This window comes from Gracilinanus agilis, chromosome 3, assembly GCF_016433145.1.
Source record: "Gracilinanus agilis isolate LMUSP501 chromosome 3, AgileGrace, whole genome shotgun sequence".
In the NCBI taxonomy this organism is placed as follows: Eukaryota; Metazoa; Chordata; class Mammalia; order Didelphimorphia; family Didelphidae; genus Gracilinanus; species Gracilinanus agilis.
In genome coordinates this window covers 172,684,824-172,706,615 of record NC_058132.1, presented here as the reverse complement: position 1 = coordinate 172,706,615, position 21,792 = coordinate 172,684,824, and the positions used below count along the sequence as shown (strand labels likewise).

The 21,792-nt window shown below is 38.2% G+C and overlaps 1 protein-coding gene across 1 annotated transcript in view; it reads right to left on the bottom strand.

The window, feature by feature from the left end:
• The window catches only part of ENDOD1 (endonuclease domain containing 1), a 37,670-nt gene extending 29,010 nt beyond the window's left edge, over positions 1-8,660 (bottom strand). The window contains exon 1 of the mRNA XM_044666236.1: positions 8,364-8,660. Coding sequence (XP_044522171.1) covers positions 8,364-8,660 — 297 coding nt within the window. The remainder of the gene's footprint in view (positions 1-8,363) is intronic.
• Positions 8,661-21,792: the final 13,132 nt, after the last annotated feature.

Here is a 21,792-nt window from a genome sequence, read left to right as displayed (position 1 = left end):
AAGGGAGGAAAGGATAGGAAAAGGAAGGAAATCTGAGTTTGTTCCCTTGCCTTTTAGATATCTTACTCTGCCAGCAAGAAAATCCATTTAAAGCTGTGTTTCAGAGTATCCCACCATTTGGCAGTTGTAGTCTAAAGATTCCTACCCTGTCTAACCTACCTCAGCACCAAATCTTATGGCTCCAACTCTCACTTAATCACATAAATAAGTTCTCATACTGCTGGCACACATTCTCATTAGTTTACAAATGGGACAGAGACATAGTGTAGAGTGTATAGTAGACAGAACACAGGAACTGGAATCAACCTCTTTGAATCCCACCCCATACACTTATTATCTGTGTGATGTTGGGCAAGTCAATCAATCATTTCTCAGACTCAGTTTCCCCATTTGTAAAATAAGGATAATAATAACATCTACCTTATAGGGTTGTTGTGAGGATTAAGTGAGATAATTTATATAAAAGGACTCTGGTAAAACTTAAAATGGTACATAAATAAAAGATAATAATGAAAATTGTTGTGGTAATAATCCTGATGATGATGATGATATGCTAGTCTTTCTAGATAGTCAAATGTCATTCCTGGCTGATTTTATTCATGGTGATAACCTTTAAAGTGATAATCTATAAAGATGAGATAGGGAAAGGAATAAGCCTATTACATGCCAGGTACTTTTTATACATATTTCATCTGTTCCTCACATTAACCCTGTTGTGTAGGTGCTATTATTATCCCCATTTTTGAGGGAACTAAGATAAACAGAAGTTAAGTGACTTGCCCAGGGTCACACAGCTAGTATATGTCTGAGGGTGGATTTGAACTCAGATCTTCTTGACTCCAGGACCAGCCCTGGCCCATTGCACCACCAGTTGCCTTTTGGTAGGTTCTTATACTATGATAGCAAGATATGTGTGTCTCAATTTCTTCATCTATATTATGGGAAGATCAGATTAGATGATCTCCAAAGTTTCTTTGATATTATGAGTCTAAAATCTCTAAAAGGAGAGATCCCATTGAGGATTTTTATTAATCTATCAAAATATTTATTAGCCCTTCTTATGTATACAATGATACATCCGAAGGAGGCATTGATAACCTGGAACTAATACATGTACAGTTCTAATGTTGACAACTGCATGGAATATACCCTAATGTTGGTGACCACAGATACACTCTGTTTTTTAAAAAAAAAGTAAAGAAACCCTGAAAAATAAAAATCAGAATTTACAAAATGGCTAGTACTAGCAGAGTGATCGTTTGTATTTGCATAAGAGTCCTCAAAATAAGAGCCCTCTTCATTGTGAAAATGGTGACAGATCATTAAGTGCTTAGCAAAAATCTGGGTAGTTTGGGGAGGAATGCTAAAAGTATCTAGAAGCACTACTCATCAAAAAGCACAAATTGTAAGCTCTTTCTGTTTGATATCATTTTAATAAACCCAGTGTTGTGTTTGAATTGAAATATAAACATCTCAAAAATTATAACATGAATCAACATAAAATAATCCATTTTTTAAAGGCCCAAATCTGAAAAGTCTTTGATATACCAACATATATATGATATAAAGCAAGGTATACCTGTATTTGACTAAAGTGTTTTCTAATCTTCAGCATAACTTCTTTCAGACACTGAGTATATGGGCTTGTTCTAAAATGTATGACTAGAATGAGGTAATGGATTTCCTTTCTATTCTAGGCTCTCTTAATAATGCCCTAAATTCAATTTATCTATTCTTCTCCTTTTTTCTCAACTACCCAGTGGATATACTTAACAGGCAATAAATTATTACTGAGAAATCTGTCATATATGATGGTCCTAGAGTAAAACGTATAGAGAAATATTATGGACCACAACAGAGAAAAAAAATAATATGTCAATATTGTTCTAAATCTTTTTTGGTCAACAGTAGACCTAAGAGCTCCTTTAGAAAGAATAAACTTCTAAAAGCACATAAACTTCTGGCAATTGGGAATAGAAAAGATTCTTTTTCTTGTACCTTTTTTCTTTTTAGAGCTAATAGCTTTAAAAGGACATAAAACCGGAATCTAAAAAAGATCACAATCATATTCTTTATGTTTCCATACAGCTAGAATTAAATCAGAATGAATGACGGATTGGGTTAATGCTGGCCTCAAACTAAGGTTTCATTTTTTGTTTTTCTTTTTTTTGACTGCATCTACAAAATACTAAAACATTCAGTCAATACAGTAAACTTGGCAGATTCTTCATTCAGTCCATGTGAAAGTGGCATGTGCCAAGGACAAGATGTCTAGATTCTCATTTTCTGAAGTTGCTGTTGAATATGTTGAATGATTCCCTTTCAGGTAGAGGGAACCTAGAAGAGGTTTCATCATCAGACTGGTTTTGGCAATGCTAGGGAAAATTACTTTTCAGTATTGCAATGATCTTAAACTATTCCTGAAGTTGAGATTTAAATCCCGCTGAAACAGTAATGTGCAAATGAACGATAATCAGGAAAATGATCCTAAAAAGAATTTGTGTGCCAACCATATATATCACCCTAGTGAAGAAGACCTGAAGTATTTACTTTGGACAAAACCCCATTTAACTTTCCACTTTTACTCAAAACACAACACAATAGATAGGAATGTCATTGCTCACCATGTTTATAGAATGGAATTATTCCCTTTTCAGCAGTTGGCTTCTTGATTGTTCAGTAGAGAGAGAGAGGGCATATAGAGCTCATATTTTCCATCTACTAACTCATGCATTCATTCCCATGTACCTCTTCTATTCAAAGTTCTGTGCTAAGAGATGATGGGACCAGTCTGACTCCCTCATTTTACAGATGAAGAAACTACAGGCCCAAGGCAGTTAAATGACTTGCCTAACATACTATCATAGTATTTTTGTAATACGGTAAATTATAGTTCAGTTGGGATATTGCTCATTGGAGTCTCAAAAAAAGCAACATTATCCTTTTGTTTTTAAACATCCCATAACCACCACCTTTCTTTTTTCCCCCAGTAACTATTCCAAGTAGAAGCGGGAGAAGTTGTTAGTGCCTTCTGCCTCACCTCAAGTGGTCCTGGGACTAAAAGCAAAAAAAAAAATTTTTTTTGAATTCTTGTAATGGGAAAGTAAGGTCACCATTCTAGATTCCAGTTCCCTTTGCTTCAGATGCTTCATGGCAGATCACCTACATACATTTGCCTTCTCCATCTTGCATCCTTTATTGCCAGCTCTCATAGAGAGAGAACCAAAAGGTCTAGAGCTAGAAGGTACCTCAAAGCCCATCCAGTCCAACCCTCTTAATTTACAGAGGAGCAAATTGAGGTCCCATGAGGTTTAGTGACCCTCCTAAGGCCACAGGTTGTTTTAGGAGCTGTCAAGTCTCTAGCTAAGCAAAGATCTGTGTTTATTCCATCAAGTAACACTGCCCTCCTCATGGCAAAGTTTCTATTTCCCTCTGCCTCCAGAAGGTCCTCCCTAGATTCACCTTTGGCTCAGTCGATGCGATTGAAAAGAATTAGTTTAGTCAAAGATGTATTCCCAAGGTTCTCTCACTGAGAAGCTGGGATTCACAGCTCTGTCAATGACTCACTCCATAACCTAAGGCAAGTGCCAAACTTCCCTTTTGTCTCTGTTTCCTCCTCTGCCTGATGATAGCCTAATAATAATGCTGACCTCATAAAAGAGTGTCCTAGGTTTGGGCAAAGTGATTCACAGTCATGAAATGCTTTATGCCAAACAAAATATGAACCTCAGAGCTAAGTAGCTCTCCGTAACTATCACCACCTACAAGAAGCTTTTCCGGATCCCTCTTACTGCTAGTCCTTCCCTCTGTGATTATCTTCAGTTTAGCCCCAAGATGTCTTGTTTGTACATAGTTGTTTTCATACTGTCTCCCCTATTATAATGTGAGCACTTTAAGAACAGTCTTTCTTTGTACCCTCAGTGCTCAGCAGCGTATGTACTTACAAATGCCAACTGACTAACAGTGGTGGGCATAAGACATAGTGAGCTGGCTGGTCAATAGGGAGCCATTTTTGGCAATGTGCTCTTCAGCCCTTCTGAAAATTACTTGGCTTTTGTCCTCCTTCATAACAGCTGGCTGCTGTTCTTTGTGTCCTACTTTATGGTTTACAAAACCCTTTGTAGAGATTATCTCATTGATTTGCTCAACAATCTTGTGAGGTAGGTGACTTAAGTGTTATTTGTTTTTCCAGATAAGTAAACTGAGTCCCAGAGTACTTTAAGTGAATTGTTAATGTCAGAAGACACCTGGAAAGTGGTAAAGCCCAGATTCACACCAAGCTCTTCTGATCTCAAACCCAGTGTTCTATCCACACCATACCACGGTGGTTTCTCAGAACTCCTAAGTGGCTTCCTATTGTCTCCAAGATAAAAATGCCAACTCTCTTGGACATTTAAAGCCTTTCACAATTTAGCTTTGGTTAGCCTTGCCAGATGGACTGATTGCATGTTACTCCTGCTCAAACACCTTTCGTTCCAACCAAACTGGCCCTTCTGATATTATTCATAACTTGCATTCCATCTCCTGATGTAATGCGCTATTGCTCATGCTGTCCCCTGTACCTGGAATGTTGTCCCTCCTAAGCTCTGACTCTTACTAGCTCCCTTCAAAGCTCAGCTTAGTTGCCACCTTCCACTATCAACTAATCAATCTTTTAAAAAAATTTTTTTTTAATTCTCACCTTCTGTCTTAAAATAGATACAATGGGGAGGGGGGTGTAAATGACTTACCCAAGGTCACATAGCTAGGAAGGCTAGATTTGAATCCAGGTCCTCCTGTCTCCAGGCCTGGCATCCTATCCCCTGTGCTATCTAGCTGCCCCAATTATTTTTTAACAAACATTTATTAAATGTTTACCACCTTCAAGGCACTGTGCTAAGCACTGGAGATAAATAAAAAAGGCGAAAGCAATTTCTGCCATCAAGGAACATCCAAGGGAGTAACAATACAGTTGCCCCTCACTATATTGCAGTTTACCTGTCACAGCTTCACTGTTATTGTGGGTTTAAAAAAAATTTAATTCTGCATTGTGGAGTTGTTATTGCAGATGAATGGTGTACTATACACAATGGAAATGCAGTATACCACTACCACTTGCACAAGTTTGCCAACGTGAGATTGTACATGGCACACTATTGGCTGAAAGGCAACCAGCAACAGCACTGTGTTCTGTATTCTGGGAACTGATTGGATCTGTGTTTTATAAGAGTGTGGGAAAGGTAAATAAAAGTGTGGAAAAGGTTTTTATAGGAGAGTGGGGTTGTAAAGCCTTAACATATAATATATATATATATATATATACATATATATATATATAAATAATAAAATAAGTATAACACTACTACTTCACAGATTTTCACTTATCATGGGGGTCTCTGGAATGTAACTCCTGCTATAGGTGAGGGATCACTGTATTGCAAATAACTTGGTACATAGAAAATAGGGAGAGAGTAAATGGGAAATTTATTTTAGAGAGGAAGGACTAGCATTCAGGGAGACTGGAAAAGATAGAAAGTAGGATTTGAACTAAGATTTGACAGAAGCCAGGGAAATTGAGAAGTAAAGGTGAGAAAGAAAGAGAATTCTAGTCATGGGTGACATTGATTGTGAAGGCACAGAGGAAGAAAATACCACGTGTGAGAAACAATCCCTTTGAGAGTTACTGTTCTCCACCTCCCCTCCCCATATGAATTATGCTTTATTTATGTATCATATACTTTGTATTTACTTTTTGGTGTAGATGTAACATCCTTCTTTCCCCAGTAGAATGTAAACTCTTAGAAGGCAGGTCATGCCTCAGTTTTTTGGTTTTTCTATCCCCTGATCTCATCACAGTGCCTGACATACACATTAAGCCCTTTAACAAATGCTTCTTGTCTGGTTAATGAAATAATGGCTACACTCAGAATTCTGGCTCTTTGTAGAATGGTCTAGAGGAACAGCTCTTGATGCCACATATGTGGCTTACATGTAATATGTAATACATTCAGCCAGCACAGGTACAAGACATCACCTATGTAATCACCTATATAGACATTTGGATGGAACATCATCACAATGCTGACTGAGACAAGGCTTGGGTGTCTCTGTTCAATTTGCTGAACCCTCTTCACCCTCTATGGTTCTCCAATAAGTACATTACAAAGTTAACTTTAATTTCTGGAAACCACAGGAGGGAATTGAGGGCTAAAAGGGACCTATGAAACCATCTAGTCCAACTTCTTTATTTTAAAGTAAAGGTGACTATTCAATTATGAAGTTCTATCCACATTTAGCACAGTGCCTAGAGTATAGTAGGTGCTTCTTATTGGAACCAGGTTGATCAGCTTGCTAGCCCTTGTACATAATTTGTTCATTTCTGATCTTATCCCTTGGCAAATAACCTTCCCTTCACCTGGAACTTCTTCCTTCCTCTGCAAGCTGATGCCCCTCATCCCTAACAAAATCCTGCTCTTCTAAAAAGTTTTCAAAGGTCCATCGCACTCTGATCAACTTTTTTCACTCCATGTTTATGGACACATCAAGTTTCCTTAGTATCTTCCTTCTGTATTTGTACTATTTCCCCACCAGTTTATGAACTTTTCAAGGAAAAAACTCTGTGGATTCTTATTCCTTTCATATTCTTCCAGTAGGGAGCAAGAGAGGGGAAGTGACTACCACAATGATATATTTCTGCAATGAGCTCTTAATAGATACTGTGGACAGCAACTTTCTTTCAGGACACCCAAATGGGCTCATTCTAAGAAGGGAAACCCAGGTGCTTGCCTTGGTATTCTCCTGGGTGGGGCTCAGGGGGCAGGTTATGGAGAGCTGGAACAGGTTGGGTTAGGGTGTGTTTATTACATTAGGAGGCTTGGAAAGGACTTGGCAACAAGGTGGATAAGGGTGGGAAGGTTGGGCAAGTGGAAAGTGATGAGCAGCCTTCTCCCTAAGTGAGGGAAAATTGACTTCTGCGTGTGTGTGTGTGTGTGTGTGTGTGTTGTGTGTGTGTGTGTGTGTGTGTGTGTTGTGTGTGTGGGGAGTCAGGAGCAGGATAGGTGGGCATGTCCACTGATGTACCCTTTGCCCAAGCAACAATGCCCAAGAGATGGAATAGTAGGTTGAGCCTAAGGTGTGGGACAGAAGATGAGTGTTGGGGGCCAATTCAATTCTTCTGAACAGCTGACATTGAAAAAACTGCAGCATACTGCAGGGGGTGACTTGACAGATGAGAGCTCCATTTGTGAATCCTTAGGGTTGATGCCATGGGGCTGATGAATGGGGGGAAATTGTTTTGCCCTTCCTACCAAGCCAGTAAGTAGCTAATATTCCCTAATCCTTTGTTATTCCTGAAAACCAAAACAAAAACTTACTTAAATCTTTTCTTTAATTCAACATGAAGTTTCACATGACAATTTCTGATATTTTCCTCAACGTGGAATGCTATGAATGACAGGAACCACTCTTCCAAATTCCTAAATTATTTACTGTGAAGAAATTAAATACCCCACAGTTAGTGTTTCTAAGTTAAAATCATTGTGTATGTTTTTAAGTCTTGTGGCCATACTATCTTACTTTTACTCTTTTTATATAGGGAAGCAGAGAAAACACTGAACTTGAGAAGTCAAAATCTGGCTTCTATGAGCTGCATGACCTCAGATGTGTCATTATCCTTTCTGAGCCTCTGTCTCCTTGTCTATAAAATACAGAAAATATAATAACACTTATACCACCTATTTCATAGGAAAATAATTGGTAAATTGTAAAGCAAAGTATGCATTTAAGTTATTACTGCATGAGGCCTATACTAGCTGAGTGCCTTATGAGAGCAAACATTCATGGTTAATATGCATCATCATCCATATAAATAAATTTCTGGGAAGAACATGGCTCTTAACCTTTTCCTGTGTGTCATGGACCCTTTTGGCAGCCTGGTAAAGCCAATAGAATCCTTCTCAGGATGTTTTAAAATGAAAATACACATGAATAAAATTAAACACATAGGATCACAAAGAGGAATCCAATTATTTTGAAATACAATTATAAAAAAAATTTTTTTTAAGCAAATTCACAGATCCTTGGTCAAGAAGTCTCTAGAGGAGCCAAATCGTTACTCTTGTCATTTCTTGTGGTGTAAGAACTTAGATTAAAAATGTAATAAAGTTTATAAAAGCTGAAATTCCAATTTCTTTAAGGAGAATAGAAAGGTTTGGAAATGGGCGGGGAGAATTTGAACTCAGGTTTAAGGAAGGCAATTACTGAGCATTACGCATCATCCCTCCGGTTATTTAAGCCCCTTTCTACTTATCTCAAAGCAGAAGAAATTCCCCCCCTTCCCTCGTTTGGGTCCCACTGCAGGGTCTCTGCAAAGATGTTTGACTCACCTGGGGTTCGATCATCCAGCCCTGCTCCCTGCTCTCTCCAGAGACGGCAGAACGAAAAGCCGAGTAAACAGGTATCTTGTCTTGGATGCTGTAGAGGGTCGCGAAGCGCTCCTTGCCATTGTATTGCTGACAGATTTTCACGTGGAAAGACTCAGCCAGTCCTTCTGGTGGGGTCTCTTCATAAAAGAACTTGTTACATTCGGCGAACCCGGCTTCATCCTCCCCGACAATTCTGCAGTCCACAAGCCTGCAGAAAACAAAGAGACTGCAGAGGGGAAGGAGAGATGCGGGTCTCATACTGGACTTCCTGAAATTTGAAATTGACTGTGTCCTCCCTCAGCTCCCTGGGCTCGAGCTGAGGTCTGAGCCTGGAAAGCAGCACAGAAGCCCAGCAAGTGGATTGGAATCTGGGAATGGGAATGGTTTACAAGGGAAATGAAATCTGAAACCCAGCCCTTCCCTTCTGGGAGTGGACTCTTTCTACAGGCCCGGCAGTGCCAAACTGCATGGAAGCTGTAGGGTGTCATGGGCTGCAGAGACAAATCAGCAACTGGAGGCTGGACCTTTGGTTTCCCTCGCTGCGAGAGAGAGCCGAAATGACTTGGGCTGCAACCATCGGAGTGTATCAAGAAGGAAAGGCTTCAAGGAAGTTGGGGATCTGGGAGATAGGGAGCTTTGGGGACGTCAAGGTGATCTCCAAGCTCAGAATATAAGTGCCTGAATATTTCTAGAATATTATGAGTGTGGGGAAGCAAACCTAGGTTTTGGTGCACGGTAGATCTGTCTCCTGAGAAAGTGCTATCAGGAGCACCTTGTTAAGGGGCTGATATGGTCTGAAATTTAATATCAAGTATAGGTTGGACACAAAACAAAAATGTAAAGTAGCCAAGTAGTTGCTTCAGTGGAAAATGTCCTGGGGGAGGGGGGGTGAAATATATATACGCATATATATGTATGTGTGTGTGAAATGCCATTTTAAGGGAACACGACTCATTTTCACGTGTTACAAGGCATTCAGCTCATTATTTTAATCAATCTGTGGATGTAGGGAAGAACAATTAGCCATTTCCAGACCCAAACTTTAATTATAAAATATAAACATTAGGTAAGCCTCTTATCTTCCTCATAGGTGTTAGTATATAAAAAACATGGTAAAGGTCATATGCTCCAACCTCCTATTCAAAGCAAAAATCTACTTAATAATACCTTAAAGAAGTGGTTTTCCAGCTTGTTCGAAAACTTCTATTAGAGAACTAGCTTTCTTCTGAGTAACACCTTTTTGAGACAGTTCTAGTTACTTGGAAATTTCTCTTTTACACAAGTATAGCTCATTTGCATAAAGGATAGCTTCCATTCATCATAGTGCTGAATAAAATTTGTGTCCTTTCTGTGAAGTGCAAGAAATAAAGTTCAAGCATGCTGATGGAAATTTAAACATGTTATAATATGCCCAATGGTTCTCAGAGACCTCAGAGAACTTACACTTGGAATCACATGCATGTATGAGTCTCTCCAATCACAAATCCTCCCAGCAAAGAATTAATACTGTGTCATGAGCAAAATGTTTCAAAAATATTGAGCTATTCTAATATTTTTGTGAGGTCAAAAGGCTAATTAGCCTTAAAGCAATTATTATTCAAATGCGTTGGTTACAGTGAGCCACACTCAGAACTTACCTTTTTCCCTTTGGAAAGCCTTCTCTTTTTTTATGCCAACTTATAGCCTCCTCCTCCTTCTTATGCTTGAAATTCACCTCCTATATAAAATGCTCCAGCAATGTCTCTGTATTATATGCATGGCTAAATGGTGGTAATTAAAAAAATAAAACCAAATAATCTCTTTTTTTCAAAGATAAATTGATTTCAATGTCACAACGCTACTCTGATTTTTTTTTTTCTGTCATGGGTATGTATGTATGTAAGTCACATTGCTGATGTGTTTGTTATTGTTTAATCATTTTTCAACCATGTCTAATTCTTTGTGCCCCCCCCCCCAATTTGGGGCTTTCTTGGCAACTATACTGGAGTGATTTGCCATTTCCTTCTGCAGTTCATTTAACAGATGAGGAAACTGAAGCAAACAGGTTTAAATGACTTACCCAGGGTCACACAGCTAGTACTTATCTGAGGCTGGATTTAAATTTAGGAAGATGAGTGATCCTGACTCCAGGCCTAAATCTATCCACTGCACCTCCTAATGTATTAGGATATATAGTGGAGTATATAAATAAAATAGATAATTTTAAAAATCAGTTTTAATAATGATATTACTGAATAAGGATTAATTTATTAAGCTTATATCCATTTTGCTATCTCTGAAATATCTCACTTGGCTTCCCTTTCTGTAGAGTACTAGTGAACAAATTAGCATTTATTACAAATACTCTAAGCAACAGAATTAAACCATTTGAGGTTATTAAGGGAGCTAAGAACTTAGAAATTATAACACTGACTTTATTTTTCTAGGGAAGACCAAGCCCAGAAAACCAGACTTAACTGACTAGTGGAAAGGAGGAAATGGTGTGCTGAGGTAACAGGATTAAGTTCCTGCCAGACCTTGAGCTCTTAAAAAAAAAAGAATTAGTCATACATACTCAACTGAAATGTGGGTAGAATTATCTTTTTCCCAGCCAAACTGAATTAAAGATGGTGGCAATGTTTAAAAGTACTCTCACTGAATTTCAAATGAGACAGCAAGCAGAAAGAAATTCTCTGTCTCTCTCTCTTTGTCTAATGAGTTCCAAGAACATATTAGATCTGAGAAACTTCAGAAGCTATATATTGACTGACAAAATTTATTACAGAATCATATTCTATAAATGTTTTTATAACCCTGGGTAAGGAATTTTACTTCTTTAAGCCTCGGTTTCCTTATTTGTAAATTGAAGGAATTGGTCTAAGTGACCTCAAAGTTCTACTTTTATTAGTTCTTAGAGGTAATTTAATACATTTTTGTTTTTTACTTGTTCTTTGAGCAATAACTTGGAAATTGAAGGTGAATTATAGGCAGAAATAATTTTGGCCAGCTCGGATATCAAAAAGTATTCTAGGGGCAGCTGGGTAGCTCAGTGGATTGAGAGCCAGGCCTAGGGATGGGAGGTCCTGGGTTCAAATCTGGCCTCAGACACTTCCCAGCTGTGTGACCCTGGGCAAGTCACTTGACCCCCATTGCCTACCCTTACCACTCTTCCACCTAGGAGCCAATACAAAGAAGTTAAGGGTTAAAAAAAAATGAAAATGAAAATGAAAAAGTATTCTACCCTCCACTCTATCCACAACCTCCCCCCACTCAGGCATACAGCTTATCTGTCCAAGCAGATGTCAAATTTTCTCCATTCCACCACAGAAATATCTCCTCAGTCTATACCCTCTTTTCTATCCCACCTCCCCCATTATAATTAGCCTGGTTCAATCCTTCACTGTCTTCTGTTATTGCAATAGACTTCTAATGGATCTTCTATCTACCAGTTTCTCCCATCTCCAATCCATATTGAATATTTGCCTGAGAAATTTTTAGAACACAACTCAGATCACATCACTTCTTCTCCTCAAAAACTTTCATTAACTCCCCATTGCCTATAAATAAAGTAAAAGCTCTTTAGTCTAACATTATATGCCATCTCAATCTGACTCCAAATTATCTTTTCAGCTACTTTCCTTTAATGTGTTATATTATAGCAAAAGTAACTAAAGATATACTTCCATTCTCATCCTGTCCTTTCCTTCCTGTACTTTTGCTTTTGCTCTTGCTATTCCCTTTTTTATTGGCAGAATAGATAGATACTGGAGTTGGATTCAGGAAGACCCGAGTTCAGATCCTTGTTTTGGCACTTACTAGCTTACTGACTCTCTCAGCCTCAATTTCCATATTTGCAAGATGAATAGGATTTAATGGCTTCTAAGGTCCTTTCCAGTTTAAATCTCTGATTCTATGAAGGTCCTTCCCACTAATCTGTCTTTTCAAATTCTTCCCTTTCCTTTGAGGCTCAACTGAGTTGTCATCTTCCTTGTGAAGCCATCTCTCCTAATCTGGAAGAGACCTCACACATTTATAATTTCTCATAGCACTTTATATGGAGATATGACTGCCTTTGTTTTTAATATCTAATCTGTAAGATAGGTATTTGTGTTTATGTCTTATCTTTATTGCTAGATTATAAATTCCTAGAGGATAGAATTATGTCTGACTCCATTTTTGTATAAGTAGCACTTAGCATAATATATCTTAAGAAAACACTCATTAAATGTTTAACTGGACACCCTTTTCTAAACATCTCTTCTTACTTTTTGTCAGAACATTTCATATTGTCTGTTTTCCAAGAATTCCCCAATAGGTGTCAAGGGGTCTACGGTGTTTTGCAGGTACTAAGGGCTTTACATATATTCTCTAGTTTAAGCCTCATGACAGCTGAATTATTATCCTTCATTTGACAGATGAGGAAACTGAGTTCTTAGAGATGTAAACTGACTCACCTAAAGTCAGTAAATGGCAGAGGCGGGACTCAACTCCAGGACCTCTGAGTCAAAGTCCCGTGCTATTTCCAATATAATATGATGCCTTTCGTATCAGCTATACTGTCTTCTTGGTCATGGGGAAGCAGTTTATTACATGGGTGTGAACTGTATCAAAGACTGAATTCTGAGAGATGATGAGAAGTAAGAACATTTCAGTCATGAGGTACAGAAAATGCAAAGCCTTAGAGTTCTGAAATGGAGAGTCATGTGAGGAATAGCAAGTAAGCCAGTGTAGATGGATCATAGTGTAGGTGGAAGAGAGTAAAGTGCAACGTGACTAGAAAGGTAGGAAGGAGACAGGTTGTGAAGAATTTTAAACGACAAAGGATTTGATATTTAATATTGGAATAGAGAAACACTTGAAGTTTATTGTGTAAATGGCAGACTTTTGCTTTAATAAAATCCCTTCAGTAATGAGCAGGGGAGGTCTGGAGTGGGGAAAGACTTGGGGCAGGGAGTCTGATGACTCAGGTTGGTGTCCTTGCATGAAGCCTGAGAGGATAGTTCCACAGCACTGTTTCTTAAACCTAACTTCCTAGGTGAAGAGAAGAGAGAGAGAAAAGAGAATTTGCATGTCCCAATCTGTGATTCCCAAATTAAGACTTCTAGTCAGGAAATGGATATAGCCAGGAAAGGAATATCTCAAATGTAAGATTAAAATTAATATCCAATAACTCCAAGTTTTATATTTTATAAGATTTATTAATAATCACTTGAAGTAGAGGAAATAGAAAGACAAAAGTAAAAACTCAAGAGAAGTTTTCCTGACCTCATTAATGGGAGAAGAGAGCACAAGGGCAGGGTTACAGAAACTTTATTTCCAAAACATAATGACATAATGTGAGGATGAAAATGGGATTATGGGAAATGGAGTCCTGGGGTACAAAATTCTAATTACACACAAGGTATGGAGAGATTTCCCGTGAAAACTCATGCCAGAAACAGATATGTGCATGGATGAAAGCCTCAGGTTTAAAGATTCCCAAGTCTGAGAGTCTCCAGTTTGGAACGAGAGAGAGAGAGAGAGAGAGAGAGAGAGGGAGAGAGAGAGAGAGAGAGAGAGAGAGAGAGAGAGATTTCCTTATCCAAAGCCTTATCCAAAGCTCTTCTTGGAAAAAGAAGAGGATCATTGAGGTCCATTCCTATGCAGTCTTGGAGAGCAAAATTTTTAAATTACTTAGCATAGGTTCAATGGTAGAGGTATTACTCAGCAACCTCCAACATATGTTTATCTACTGAGGCCAGTTTAAACCACAAGATAGTGCTACATGTCTTGGGGATAGGAGAAATGTAGAAAAGGGACGCATCAAAATACCAAATTCAGCTACATTTTAAGAAGAGCAAAATGACTATTTGAGTATTGTGTGGTTCTATATGTTTATCAGCTTTTTTTTTTTAAACCCTTACCTTCCTTCTTGGAGTCAATACTGTGTATTGGCTCCAAGGCAGAAGAGTGGTAAGGGCTAGGCAATGGGGGTTAAGTGACTTGCCCAGGGTCACATAGCTGGGAAGTGTCTGAGGCCGGGTTTGAACCTAGGACCTCCCGTCTCTAGGCCTGGCTCTCAATCCACTGAGCTACCCAGCTGCACCCCTGTTTATCGGCTTTTGAAACTCTCTTGCTGGCTACTACTTGTGGCTCCTGCTTGGTTCTAAAACTTCTCCACTTGATCCAGAAGCTCAGTATTGTTTAGAAATTCTTCCTCTGGATTCAAGGGACTTGGCTCAGAAATGCTTCTGCCCGTCTAGGAAATCCTTTATTACAGACACCATTACTGCAGCTCCACTACTACCAGCTCACATTCCTGCAGCATCCTTCGTGAAGTGCCTGTCCATTCATTGCCATCTTTGGGACCATGGAGCGCCCCCTTTTCTGGGCCTCGTGGTTTGATGAGGCACATGGGCTTTTTTATCCAAAACTTGAAATGTGTTCTCACTTTCTCCTTAACTAGCTCAGCTACAATCTAACTTTCCAACTATGTTTGGTTGTCAGCCTTTAAAGACCAAGGCCAAGGCTAGCTCAGGCCAACCTTCATACATGTGTCTCTCAATCTTCAAAAAAATATGTGTTAGTAAAGGAGCAGCAAGTAAGTGCTCAAGGCAAGGTAAGGTCCACATGTCATCAAGGAAATATTATCAATACCGAACAAAGGAATCATCAGGTTAACCTTGTTAAAAAGGAATTAAAAGGGGGCAGCTGGGTAGCTCAGTGGATTGAGAGGCCTAGAGACGGGTGGTCCTGGGTTCAAATCTGACCTCAGACATTTCCCAGCTGTGTGACCCTGGGCAAGTCACTTGACCCCCAATGCCCACCCTTACCATTCTTCCACCTAAGAGCCAATACACAGAAGTTAAGGGTTTAAAAAAAAAAAAAAAGGAATTAACAACTGGCAGCTAGGTGACTCAGTGGATTGAGTGCCAGGCTCAGGGAGGGAAGGTTTTTGAGTTTAAATCTGACCTCTTCCACACTTCCTAGCTGTGTGACCCTGGGCAAGTAAGTCATTTAACCCCCATTGCCTAGCCCTTACTGCTCTTCTACCTTGGAATCAATATACTGCATTGATTCTAAGACAGAAGGCAAGGGTTTAAAAAGAAAAAGTGAACTTTGTCAGGAGGCTCTCTCAGAAGACCTTACCACTCTCCATCTACCTTTCCAATTATTTCAGTAAGTAGAACTGAAATTTCATAAAGCCAAGTAAATTCATGGCTGACAAAATTTAGAGAAGCTCTCATCATGAAAAGTTTCTTGATGTGTTTTGTTTTCACATTATAAATATTTACAGGTTTGCTTCCATTTCATGAGAGGTCTCTTGAAAAAAAATAAAACAATTAAATGATTATTGCAGTGATCTTATCTGAAAATTCAGGCAATATTTCACATATGTAGCATCCTATCACCTCCATATTTTTTAAATGGATAGAAAGCTATTATTTCTCTTTCACCTTGTGCTCCACTGGGGAAAAAAGAACAAAAAATTCTTAGCAAATGCTCATAGTCAGGTAAAACAAATTCTCTCAATGGGTGTATAAAATTTTTTTTTCTTATTTCCACCCTAAACCCATGATATCTGTCACAGATAGTATGTTTCATCATCGGTTCTCTAGAGTCATGAATGGTCATTACACTGATTATAATTCTTGTAGCTTTCAAAGTTATTTGCCTTTACAATGTTGCTGCCATTGTATAAACCATTGATGGACAAACTTTTTAAAGAGGGGGCCAAAGGAAAGGAAATGCTCATCTTGTCAGTCTGTTTCTAAGGCAACTCTTTCAAAGTTTCATTGCATTGTATCCTACTCATTGTATTCATCAGATTAGGAATAATGCCCTGCAGCCAGATGGAACATTTCAGGGGGCCACATCTGGCTCACAGGCCATAGTTTGCCCATCACTGGTATAAACTGTTCTTCTAGTTCTGCTTATTTTATTTTTCTTCACTATAAAATTGTTCAATTTTTTAATATTGATGTTATAGTATAAATTTTTCTTCTACTTTTGCTTACTTCGCTCTGTATCAATTCATACAGGCCTTTCCATGTCTTTTTGAAATCATTCTTTCCTTTTGGAAATCACTCTTTCCTCAGTCCTTACAGGTCAAAAGCATTCCATCACATTCCTATATCACAATCTGTTCAGCTTTTCCCAACTGATGGGCATCTCCTTAGTTTCTACTGCAAAAAAGAGCTGCTATAAATATTTTTTGCACATAAAGGCAAAAAGAAAATTTCTTTTCAATAGATCTCTAGAGATAACAGCAGTATAAAATCATTCTTCCTTTGTGTGCAGAATTAAAAATGGAAAATGGACTTCTTCAGAAACCATTTCATTCTTATTGCTTAAGGGCTAAAATCCATTAATCTAAAGTTTTGGCACTCAGAAGTAAGGAAACAAACATTTAGTAAGCATTCACTTTGTGCCAAGCCTTGTTCTAAGCACTTAAAAAATATTGTCCTCACAACTCTGAGAGGTAGGTACTATTATTATTATTCTCATTTTTCAGTTGAAAAGACAGAAGCCAATAGAGGTTAAGTGACTTATCCCACAGCTACTAATTATATAAGGCTGAATTTAACACCTGACTCCAGGTCCAATATTCTATCCACTGAGCCACTCACTAGAGCTGTCTAAGGAAAAGAAATACCACTGCCACCACTACCAAAAATCCATTTATATATATAATATATATATATATATATATATATATTATATATATATATAGCGTGAACAATATTAGATCAAAGATAAGTTGTATTCCCTCCCCTTACTCCCCCTCGAAATTAGTTTGTATAAAATCTGGCATTATATTACATTAAACTTTTTCATATTTTGTATACCCTACAAAATAAAGGATGGTTCATGAAACCCTAGAAAAGGAAGCTGATGATCACAAAGACTGTCAGAGACAAATTCACTCTCTCCTTTGGTTCTACCTCCACTCTCTTGCTTACTCCTCCACTCTCTACCCCATCTCCCCCCTCTCTGCCCCCTTCCCTTCTGCTTTTCCTCTACCTCTTCCTCCCTTTTTCCTCTCCCTTCTGCCCATCTCTTTCTCCCCTCCCCCCAGTCACAAGTAAAATCAAAACAAAGGCTGGGCAAGACAGAGCTTTCTCCATGGCAAGACAAACCTTTATTAATAGTGTCACATCAAGTGTTGGTAATCATGCTGGCCTTCTCAGCCAAAAAACCAGGGCCCTGAATATGATCAATTTTTAGTTCTATATCTATATCTAAAACTAATGAATTGTGTCAATGGTCTCTCATTGTGAGTGTACCATGAGTGAAGACAAACAGGGTCTTTTAAACTTAGATGTATTTACCTTCTGATTTGGCCTAACAGTCCCCTTGCAAAGGTAAGACAATCCCAATTGGTAGATATTTTAATAAAGAGGTGGGTTAGGAGTGAGCGCAGCTCCGCCCTATTACTTCTTCTTGGGATCAATCCTGGGATTCTTCTGCTGTTGGGTAAAGTGGGTTGGCTTCCAGGTGTGAATGATCATGCTACACCCTTCTCTAACAATTAAGCAATGTTAATGGCTTTATGAGAATCAGCTGCCTGTAGTGAGCTTGGCTAGAAAAACAAAATTATCCCAATCAGGTTCTCCCTCCTCTCCCCTCTGACCCAATCTCCCTGAATTTTGACTAGGAGACAGAAGGATAAGGGGGAAGAGTCTAGTTCTAGGCGGTTCTCTTATTTATCTGTGAATACAGACAGGGGTCTCACTTAAACTGGTTAGTTAACAAGTGCTTTAGGGGGAGGGTGTGGTTAGGACCGGTCATATTACTCTATACAGAATATGTTAAAGTATAATGGAGCCTCATATCTGCTAAGGATATGTTCAAGACTTACCCAGGATGTCTGAAACCAAAGTTATAAGCAAGACATACTTTTCTGCCTTCCTTCCTTTCTTCCTTTTTTCTTTTCTCTCTTTCTGTCCCAGCTCTTATCTCTGGGTTAGGCCTCTTCCACTGCCCACCCCACCCCCAAAAAAGTGAAAGTGAAACAGAAGAGCCCAAATTGGGGTAGACTCCTCGTGCTTCTGATTGACCAAAGATAATTGAAACCACAGGGGGAAAAAAATTAAACTGTGGTTTAAGGGGCCCTACTGTACTTCTAAGGCAAGGGGACCTAAATACTACTATTTGGATAGGTAGAGGCCATTGTTTTGCTTTTTCATGCATTATTAATTACTACAAAAAACACTGGCTAAATGGCTTCCAAGCTGGGTATTCCAATTTAAATACACTTCATCCTACCCCATCTAGAGTTTACAACTGAAGATCAACATTTGATGCCAGTAACATAAAGGTCATATAGGCAACAAATATATAATAGGAAATTGTTGTCACTGTTTAGTCATGCCCAACTCTTTGGGACCCTATTTGGAGTTTTCTTGGCTAAGATACTGAAGTAGTTTACCATCCCACTGAAGTTTATTTTATAGATGAGGAAATTGAGACAAAAAGGGTTAAGTGACTTGCCCAGGGTCCCACAGCTAATGTCTGAGGCTGGATTTGACTTCAGGTCTGGTGGTCTGTCCACTGTGCCACTGAGTTGCTCTATGATAGGAAATGCCTGCGATTTTGAACAGGTTGACAACTGTACATAAAGCTCCTAACTCTCCATAATATCGATTTTACTATTCAGAGTATACAGGAGTATCAGAATGCTTTCTTGCTGCTTGTAATTAGAAGTAGGCTATACTTGTTGATTGATCAATTAATGTTTGATTAATTGATAAATAACAAGAGACAGGAAAAAAGAATGGCTGATGAAGTGAATTATTTTAGTATCAGTTACTGATACAAATCAGGGTAACAATTGGAGCAAAGGTAAAAATTATTTACAAATTAGAGGAGAAAAGGCATATTTACTATTTACAAAGTATCAACTAAGAAAATGGGAAATAAGCAAAAGAAAAGACATGAAACTTTTCTTAGAAAAGTATAACTGATAGAAAAGTTGACATAATGGAGAAAATGAAAAAGTCCTAAAACTGCCTCAGCCAGTAAATACTCCATCTACATGCCAAGTGGAGAGAGATCTGACTGAGAGGGCAGTACTAATTCAGAAACAAATTTGCCAAACCATATGGAGAATGATGAAAGATCACAAGCAGTTTTGCCCCAGGTAACATTAAAAATCAGTTAATGGGCAAACAAGGGCTGCAGAGCTTGGCAGGAGACCTGGTTAAGTTAATCATTCTGAGTGGAAATGTTTGGGGAGAAGAGAACTGCCAGGTCAACCATCATAGAGGAAGTGACATTTGAACTGAGCTTTGAAGAAAACTAGAGCTGAAATGCATTCCATATTGTTAAATTAGGTTATATAAAGCATCTTGAAAACCTTAAAGGGCTATAGAAATTATAGCTACTGTTGTTTTTGTTACTAATTTGTGAACCAATAATATACTTCATAAAAACAGGGGAAGGAAATAGATGGGTTTTCATAGATAATTGTTTTTGTTTTTTTCCAAGCAGGTCACATTGTCACATATTGGAAACGTACATGGTACAAAAGAAAGAACCTGATCTCTGGAGTTAAATCCCACCCTGATGTTCAAAAGTCTCTTACCTCCATGGGACTCTTCCACACTGGTAAATTAAAGAAGTTAGACTAGTTGGAGCCTTCAGGTCCTTTTTGATATCTAAAACCATGATCTAGTGATCCTATGACACACTTGGTTAAGAAAAGTAGAGATTATGAGATCCCACTGTGTTTATTTAAAAAAAAAATTAGAGCATTTCAATGCTAATGAAGCCTGAAAGAATCTCTTTAATGAGGAAACTCCCACACACCTATTAAGATAATATAAAATTCCACTTGAGATACAAACCACAGCATAACCTTATTCAATAATTTATCAAGTAGCCCTTTACCCCAGGTGTTTGGCATTGTCATGATACCCTATTCAGCTAGAACAGGGACTCAACCAAGGTCCATGAACTTGTTTTTAAAGTATTTTGATATAATTTTGATATTTGGTATAATTTATTTCCTCTAATTCTTTGTATTTTATTTTATACATTAAAAAAAACACTTTATTCTGAGAATGGGATCCAAAGTTTTTACTAAACTACAAAACAGGTTCATTAGAATAAATACACTGTATACTATATAAATGCTGTACTAAATAAACTGTATTACTACATAAATCCTAGCTAATAATAATAATAATAATAATAATACCTGGCATTTATATACAGCTTTAAGTTTTGCAAAGGCATTTTATTTATCTCTAGCATTTGCATAGGGTTTTAAAGTTTGTAAACTTTTTTCCAAATAATACTTTTTACAAATTACAAATAATATTTTCATTTATATAGATAGTTTATAGAACTCTCTGTACATATTAGCTTATTTGATCCTCACAACAACTCTATAGGTTTATGCAATTATTATCCCAATTTCACGGATGATGAGACTGAGGTAAAGCAAGTTTAAGTGATTAAAACCAGTCACAGAGCTGGCAACTGTCTGAAGTAATATTTGAACTCAGGTTTTCCTGAATACAGATCTAGCACTGTATCTACCACACTGCCTAGCTTATTGTTGTTGTTCTACTCTTCCTCTTCAATATTTATTATTATTATTATTATTATTATACATCTTAGTTGAATTTGAACCCAGGCTCTGATGCCAGATCCAATGCATTTTCCACTATACTGTGCTTCTCCCACCTGTGAGTGACTTTTTATTAGCTGAAACCACTAGGTCCTTCTCTGAGAGATCCAGTCTCACTCAAAAGAGAACAGTTGAACCTTCCATATGGAAAAACAAAGTGGATGAAAAACATATTCTCTAGATTGGTTTAATTCTCATCTCCAGGCTAATGATTCACAGATATCTACATTTCCAGCTCTAGTCTCTTTCCTGAGTTCTCCCTGTATATTACTAATTGCCCACTAGACACCAGACACTTTGCTTTGACTGCCCTTTAGACATCTCAAACTCAATATGTTATAAATGGAAACTTTTTTATCTTTCCCCCTCCAAACACTCTTCTTTTGAACTTCTCCATTATTCTCACTGGCACCAACATTCTCCCATATATTTTGGTTCACAACCTTTGTGTCTTTCTAAGTCCTCACTCACTCGCCTTACATGTCCAATCAGTTGCCACACTTTGCAATTTCTAGAACCCCCTCTTTCTCCTGTGTTCCCTTATTTCTACTCATACCGCTCTCATGCTGGTCCAGGCCCCTAATTTCTTATTTTCTGTACTATAGTAATAACTTGCTCATGGAGTTCCCTGTTTCAATTTTCTCTCCCTCTCTAATTCACCCTTCACACAATAACAGAGGTGATTTTCCTAAGGCACAAATATGATCATATTGCTCCCCCATTTTGCACAGGCAAAATTGTCCCCGCACACCCAAACTTTGTCATCCTTTCCCTCCCACCCCAGTCAACAAGTAA